Raw genomic sequence first — 8,332 nt, forward strand, 5'->3', positions numbered from 1 at the left:
AGACGAACCTATTAAGCCTAATTAATCCATCATTAGCAAATGTTTACTGTAGCAACACATTGTCAAATCATGGACTAATTAGGCTTAATAGATTCGTATCGCCGTTTAGCCTCCACTTATGTGATGGATTTTGTAAATAGTCTACGTTTAATACTCCTAATTAGTATCTAAACATTCGATGTGACGGGTGCTTAAAAATAAGCAAACGAACCAAACCAGGCCTTAATCTGCAGCAGGACGGACTGACTGTTTCCGGAAATTAACAAGTTCCCAAGCTGTAACGACACTGAAAACTGAGAGCAGGAGCTCCACAGGTTATTAGCTAGGCTAGGTTGGTTATAAAAGGCGCCTCAGGGTGACAGGAGCAGCTGGGAAGTGAGCCGCCAGATATCGTAGATGCAGCAGGGCTGCTGCAGTGTGGACGCTGCGGCGTGCTTATAAAGACGGCGTGAGGTGGCCGAGTCTTTTCGCGGTGGTTGCATATATAGCTCCACGACGGCCGGCACACGCTTTCCCTGAGGAAGAGGAAGACGACGACGCCTGAAGGATCGGAAAGACGATGGCACACCACCATGCCAGCGCCGCCGCCGCCCGGGGCAGCATGGAGATCGTGCCCTACAGCAGCGAGCTGGACCTGGAGCTGCCGCCGGTGGACGTGAAGCGCCAGGACTCGCTCTACCGCGACGCCAACATGCCGGCCGCCCACGCCGGTCACCACGGGCAGGTACGCGCGTAGAGATTGTTGGGTCAATCTAGTGTGCTCGGACACTTGCTAGTGAAATTCAACAGCAAATTGTTCTTGCAAATTGCAATCTTGCATATGGTTCGATGATTATTGATGGTATACGTGCATGCGTACGGCAGGAGAGCTGGGTTCGGACGCTACGGCTTGCATTCCAGTGCGTGGGGATCCTGTACGCCGACCTCGGCACCTCGCCGCTGTACGTGTACGCCAACACCTTCAAGAAAGGCGTCGGCCACCCGGATGACGTCCTCGGCGTCCTCTCCATCATCATCTACAGCTTCATCCTCTTCACCATGATCAAGATCGTCTTCATCGCGCTCTACGCCAACGACGAGGGCGACGGTGCGTGTGCACTGTTGCCGCTTTCACATAAGATCCACCAGCTTTATTTGATCAGCACAAGTCCTCTAGCATTAGATGCAATATCACTGTCACCAAGATAAAAGGATGAGCAGAAGAAAAAAAAATTGTAGAAGTAACTGCAGACACTGACATGCAACTGTTTTCTTTCTGTGATCAGGTGGCACGTTCGCACTCTACTCGCTCATCTCGCGGTACGCCAAGGTGTGCCTTATCCCGAACCAGCAGGCCGAGGATGAGCTCGTGTCAAGGTACAGGCACCGCGCCAAGCCGTCGGCGACGCTCAGGAGAGCTCAGTGGATGAAGAACCTGCTGGAGACGAGCAAGGCGGCCAAGGTTTCCCTCTTCTTCCTCACCATTTTCGCGACCGCGCTGGCCATCAGCGACAGCATGCTGACCCCTCCAATATCAGGTACTATAAATGGATAGATACATACTACGTTTGCGTGTTCATGATTGATTGTCGTTCGTGGCGTTTGGATGGCCTGACATGACTTTGCTTGTTTAAATGGTTCAGTGCTTGCAGCTGTCAACGGCCTGAAGTTGAGAGCACCTCATCTGACAACAGGTACAGTAATGGAGAAACAAACCACGTGTATATTGTAGAAACCTTATATTTTGCTTTCGAACGTAGTCTAGTGATGTTTTATACTCTCTCCATTCCAAATTACTATTCGTTTTGACTTTTTTAAATACATAACTTTTGCTATGAATCTAGATGTATGCATGTCTAGATACGTAGTAAAAATTATGTACATAGAAATATCAAAACGAATAGTAATTTGGAATAGTGTACAAACAATCAATCTTGGAAGAGACGCCAAGGGAAATCAGGACACACTACACAAGACTTTATGTGCCATTACTGGCTGCAAATAGCATAGTCATCCCTCTCTAAATAGAGGTGTAGTCATGTCAGCAATTTCAGTCCACACATTTCTTCTGAAGAAATCAAACGGACAGTGCACCCCAAGCTAACTAACTGCGGAAGTTGACTGATTGAACCGGTCAATCAAACTAGTCCACAAGATTACGTGTCACACAGCTAGCTTTCTTTTCATGAAAACTTAACCCTTAAAAAATACAGAAAAGGTCACGTGTTGCCTAGCATGTTAGTAGTTAACCTCTGATATGCATGGTTCCTCCTTGTGAACAGATCAAACGGTATGGATCACAGTGGGGATTCTGGTGGTTCTCTTTGCGGTCCAGCGCTTTGGGACAGACAAAATTGGCTACACATTTGCGCCGGTGGTTTTTGTGTGGCTGCTCCTCATGGCAGGTATTGGGATCTATAACATGGTCAAGTATGATATTGGCACCTTGAAGGCTTTCAACGCAAAATATATCATCGACTATTTCCGGAGGAACAAAAAGAAAGGATGGGTCTCGTTGGGTGAAATTCTTCTTTGCTTCACAGGTATATATGCACTATATGTCAAAAATGTATTACCTTTACGATTCCGCATTTATATCTTTCTGCTGAACACGCAACAATTTCGCTTTCTATTTTGCTAAGAGGAATAAGAACCAAACAAAAAGACAAAAGAAGTTTAAATAAAAGTTTTTTTTAAAAAAAAACACCACCGAAGAATTATGGTAGGAAACGGATCCTTCTCGCCAAATGCTACCAAGAATCTCTTGGACGGAATGGTGCATGTTTTCTAAACACACGTTCACACGACAACAAGAAGAACGCAAACATTTTTCTTGGGTTCTTACATTAAAACGACCTGCAGAATCAAGCTGTGTTGTAGTTTCATTTATACGGTTTATTTATAAAGGAGTGCACTTCTTTGACAGGCACAGAGGCTCTTTTTGCTGATCTTGGATACTTCAGCATCAGATCGATCCAGGTACATGATTATTTTGACACTTCGTTCGGCAAATATAGAAATACTAAGAATTGATCTGAAAGGGAAAAGAATAAAAAATGATATTGTAACACTCCTGGGATTACTATGCATGCAGCGTTAATTTCAAATACTATCTTCTTGTCTTCTTGTAAAACTTTCATATGACTCTGAAAATTGATCACTACTCAAACTTACGAAAGTTGAACCGTTTCCATTTAAATTGGTAAATGGCACAAAAATCATTATGGTGGAAATAAGGAACCTCACTTTTATCTTTCAGCTGAGCTTCACCTTTGGCTTACTACCTTCGGTGTTGCTCACGTATATTGGACAAGCGGCATACCTGAGGAAACACATGGACATGGCTGATATATCTAACGTTTTCTTCAATTCGATTCCAAGTACGTGACCATAAATAGTGGCCTATGCTACTAATTTCTTATTAGTTATTCAATAAAAAAGTAAATGTATGATATTCTCTTGTATGATGCAGGCTCTTTGTTTTGGCCAACTTTTGTCCTAGCTCTCATTGCATCAGTCATTGGAAGTCAAGCCATGATCTCGTGTGCCTTTGCAACCATGTCACATTTACAAGCACTCAACTGTTTCCCAAGGGTTAAGATACTACATACATCAAGGCGTTATTCAGGCCAGCTGTACGTACCTGAAGTGAACTTCTTCCTTTGTATTTCGGCATGTGTTGTAACCCTCAGCTTCCGGACAACTGGTTTCATAGCAAAAGCACATGGTAAGAAGTCAAAAGTTGACCATATATATGATTGTTTAATTGTATTTCTGCAGCAACAAATATTTGTCCACATTTAAAATTTTTAGCACAGAAATTTGCTCCATTCTATAGACATAATTACTTACTATGTTTCTACCTATCCGAACAGAAATTTGTGTGGTCCTTGTGATGGTCATCACAACCCTATTGATGACAATAGTGATGCTCCTTGTGTGGAAGGTAAACATTTGGTGGATTGCCATCTTCTTTGTTGTCTTCATGTCAACAGAATCTGTCTACACAGCTGCAGTTCTATATAAGTTCACCCATGGACCTTATGTGCCATTGGCCATCTCAGCTGTTCTCATGTTAATCATGATTGTCTGGCACTATGTGCATGTCAAACGGTACAAGTATGAGCTTGAGAATACGGTGTCACGCGATGAGGTGAAAGATCTGCTTGAACGTCGGGACCTAAAGAGAGTTCCAGGATTAGGGCTTTTCTACACTGAGTTGGTTCAAGGCATACCACCCATATTCCCTCACCTCATCGAGAAGATTCCTACCATTCACTCAGTGATTGTCTTCATCACGGTGAAGCATTTGCCTATCCCCCATGTTGATGTCTCAGAGCGCTTCCTCTTTCGACAAGTGGAGCCCAAGCAGTTCATGGTGTTCCGTTGTGTGGCAAGATATGGGTACCGTGACACACTTGAGATGGCCAACGATTTTGTTAAAGTCCTAGTTGAGTACCTTCAGTACTATGTTAGAGACTTAAACCTCTATGGAGTAGGTGATGAGCCATTGAAGATTATCTTTCATAGTGCTCGCGGTGATGACAGCTTTACTTGGGAGAGGAAACCCTCAGGACATGCCATATATGCTGAGGAGATGCTTACACCAGCCCAATCCTTCTCGGAGCTCACAATGCATCCAGTCTCCATGAGCAGTAGATTGGCACATTTCCAGGTAATGGATTAATAAATGAATGGTTTTGTTTCTTTAGGAACATTCTTGTTGTACACTATATATTTGTCCTCATTTGATGGTGTGCTAATCATATGTACTCTTTTCTTGATGGCACAGACAGGGAAAATGAACCTAGAGGAGATGTTAAAAATTGAGGAAGATCAAAAGATCATCCAGCGAGAGGTGGACAATGGCGTTGTTTATATAGTTGGAGAGAGTGAAGTAGTAGCCAGGCCTCATTCGAACTTGCTAAAGAAGATTGTTGTGAACTACATCTACAGCTTTCTAAGGAAAAACTCAAGGAATGGAGAGAAGATGCTATCCATTCCAAGAGGCCAACTACTCAAGGTTGGGATAACATACGAGATCTAGATCTCCTAAGGAGTTTATATTTGACAAGAATGGTGTATTTTCCTTGCATGTTGATATGTGATGGCAATGAGGGCTTGCAGCACGCATGTACATGTAAAGCATCTCACAATGCGATGTGCTTCAAGCATTTTAAAAGGACTCGTTGAAAATACATTGTTTTTTGTATGTCAGCATTTCCAAAATTCTACGCTTTTCCAAAGAATCTCAATACCAATCAAGGGTTAGTGGGATCTTAACCGTGATTCTCAACTATCCGAATAAATTAATAACCTTGCGTCCCACATGATAGGACAGCACATCTGCACATACCATGATCGTGGTGCATACCCGTCGGCACCATATGATATATAGTAGTCCTAGGTCCACCGACGGGTCGGGTCTTAGGGATCTCAATAGTTATCCATATCCTACCACATCTGTTCATAGAACCTTTTAAAATATAAAAGTATATCTCTTATAAATTAAACCAACTTACCATCACATGCAACAAGTGACAATCGGACCCAAGCCATGGCTTGGTCTGCTCCTGAACATCTATAGCTTGCCTAGTCCCTTGGGGTGTGAACGAAGGCCTCATATGATAGATACATCCTGAAGGTAATGAGCTAGCGACACCCAGGCCAGGGTTGGGTCCTGTTCTCGAGGCATTAAAGATAATTGTCATTTATAAAGACCTTTACCCATAGCGCGTAGCGTGTATCATGGCCCGTTACTTATCCTGCATTACCTGCAACGCGTTTTCACGTAGTGTTTATGGCTATAATGAAACTATCAAGTTCTAGATCTAAAGGGAAGAGAGAGAGGGCACGGGTGCGGAGAGAGAGCGGCGGCGGGAGGGTGCCATCGGCAAATGAGGGGAGATGCGGAGAGAGATCGCGGTGGGGAGATAGAGAAGGGCGACGAGAGCACGGCGGCGGCGGTAGACGAGAGGAGAGAATGGTGGCAAGAGGGCGGCGGCAGCAGGCGAGAGGAGAGGATGGCAAAGAGGGAGAGAGGCAAAGAAAGATTGTTCCGGAATACGTGCATCAAAAAAAAGAATACGGAAGGAATATGAACAGAGAAAGGCGTGGCACGTATCTCGACGCGTCCATGTGGACGCTCAGCATAACTGTTGATGCTCGTTATTTACACACTTTTACCCTTGTTTATCTTCAATATTGGCATACAAATGATATCGTAACTATTGACCATACTCAATAATTAGGCCATTTTCGCATATGAATTGTATTTTGGAGGACATTCTGTTTTAGCAGGAAATTGGACTAAATTAGAGCATAATTGGATGAGGCTCGGGACAAGCGATGATCCAGAGAAAGACAAAGGCTAGAGGTCCCAAAAAGTGCCTAGGCCGATCGGCCTATGGAGCCTAGGCAGATTGGCCTAGGGTCCCCAGGGCCTATTCATGCTCATCTTTGGCATGGACTCCTTCAAGACGACTTAGAAGCTAAGTTTTACAAGATATGGCAAGTTGATTTTAGGATCAAGATGAAGGCAAGCGGCACTTTAGAAAGTTCTCAAGATTCATCCTTATCCCGAGGTTATCGTCCAGCCAGGCCACATGCAAGTGAAAATAAGGTTCTAGAATATCAGAGGAGACTTAAGCATGAAGAAATTGGAGTTTTGGAAAGTTATTCACGAGACAAGTCAACCCTAGAGATATTCACGCAGCCCAAGATAGCATGATCTTTCGGTACAAATTCGGAGACTTAAACGACCTCTAATTAAGGAAGTTTGACCACCAAAGTTGTGGCCATTGTCGAGAGCTTCAATTTGAACATATGGAAAGCATAATTTGGATTATGAAGCTAGGAGATATGGCCTCCAAAATACATGCTGCACAGAGAAGTCTAAAATCAGATAGATTATCTTGCAACGCTATTTTGGGAACCTTAACTTCGTTTCCGGGGAAAGCAATAAATACCAAAGTTGAAGATCTTTTTTTGCTACATAATTTAGGCATTGGATTTGCCCTATTTGTAGTCCGAACGTGGGAGATATGATATTAGGAAGGAAGGGCTGGGGAGTTCAGATTCGAAGCAGAAGAAGCCGAGGGACAACCATCTACAAAGAGTTGAGGGCCATGCGGTTGTCCGGAGGCTAGCTTAGGTTGGGCTCTAGCCGGCATGATCACCCTGCAAGGAAGATGCACGTCAGAGTTCTGGAGCTAGGATTCACAAGTCGTGGGTATGGCCTCGGTGGAGATCTTGTGATGAACAATCATTCATGGTGAAGTAATAGAATGGTTCCGATTCAATAGCAATCTATATGTCTCCTTTTATGATTTGTTATGTTATTAGTTTGCTTATTCCAATCTAATTACATAGTAGATTGCATAGGGTGTTCTTATAGTCATGATGACTAGAATTGGATGCCTGATCTATCATAACAACTAGACATGCACTTTATGTTCATGCTTTTAGACTGCTTGCGCTGATAGGTAGGATCGTGATAGGATCTGATGCTGTGTAAGGTGGGGGTTTTCGGGAGTCAGACCAGAGGTGGCGATTTAATGATGCTTTGAATGAGAACCATGTGTTTGCTTGCCATCTAGCTAGAACTACAACATATGCATAGTCTAGGCTTTGCTCTAGATGAGTTACCACATGCTTCTTATCTATCCATGTCTATTTATGCCTATTCACAATCACTTTGCAACTTGAATCATGTTTCCTGTTGCTTAGTTAGTCTAGATCCTATGACCTAGTTTCTACTGATTGATAAACCTTGGGAGAATACTTTAAGGGAAAAGCTACAATTGATCCGTGCGGTTGCGGTTGAAATTGGTGTGCTAACTGCCGTCAATAGGCTTTTCTGGCACCGTTGCTGGGGAAACAAATAATCAAGTTTTAGATTAACTTTTGCATTTGTAAATATTTTTTCTTGTTCATAATTTTCTAATGAATATTTTTCTTGTATATTCTTGATCTTGTATAGTTCTGTATATGTTTTTCTAACCCTAATATGAGATGGACTTGTGCCTCTCAAAAACAACAAATATTTTATTTTCTTTTTGTGCATGGAAGAAAATAAAAATTGGAGGCAAAATCAAGCGAACAGCTGCAGCAGGAACATCAACAGTCAAGAATGAAGAATCACTACACATACTCCATCAAAGAATTCAGCCGAACCTCAACAAGTAGTAGTGAAAACAGCCCGAACGCAAGCTTGGCGAGCTTTGGACACTGAACATCAACGATCTGCCAATCCCGAACATAGTTAAAATTGAAGACCCATTCAAGATCAACACTTCAATCATTGAGATGGTGTAGCACAATGCATTCATTGGTAAGGAGGATGCCAGTCCCC

General features: G+C 43.1%; 1 protein-coding gene across 1 annotated transcript; it reads left to right on the top strand.

Moving 5' to 3' along the window:
- Window positions 1-368: 368 nt before the first annotated feature.
- On the top strand, window positions 369-5,191 carry LOC117840914 (probable potassium transporter 16). The gene is made up of 10 exons (XM_034721459.2): window positions 369-724; window positions 865-1,087; window positions 1,266-1,517; window positions 1,623-1,673; window positions 2,262-2,522; window positions 2,906-2,958; window positions 3,239-3,359; window positions 3,452-3,706; window positions 3,855-4,654; window positions 4,772-5,191. Exons 1-10 carry the CDS (start codon window positions 560-562, stop codon window positions 5,024-5,026), a joined length of 2,436 nt encoding a protein of 811 aa, XP_034577350.1. The 5' UTR covers window positions 369-559; the 3' UTR covers window positions 5,027-5,191.
- Window positions 5,192-8,332: the final 3,141 nt, after the last annotated feature.

This window comes from Setaria viridis, chromosome 9 (genome assembly GCF_005286985.2).
Source record: "Setaria viridis chromosome 9, Setaria_viridis_v4.0, whole genome shotgun sequence".
NCBI classification, from domain to species: domain Eukaryota; kingdom Viridiplantae; phylum Streptophyta; class Magnoliopsida; order Poales; family Poaceae; genus Setaria; species Setaria viridis.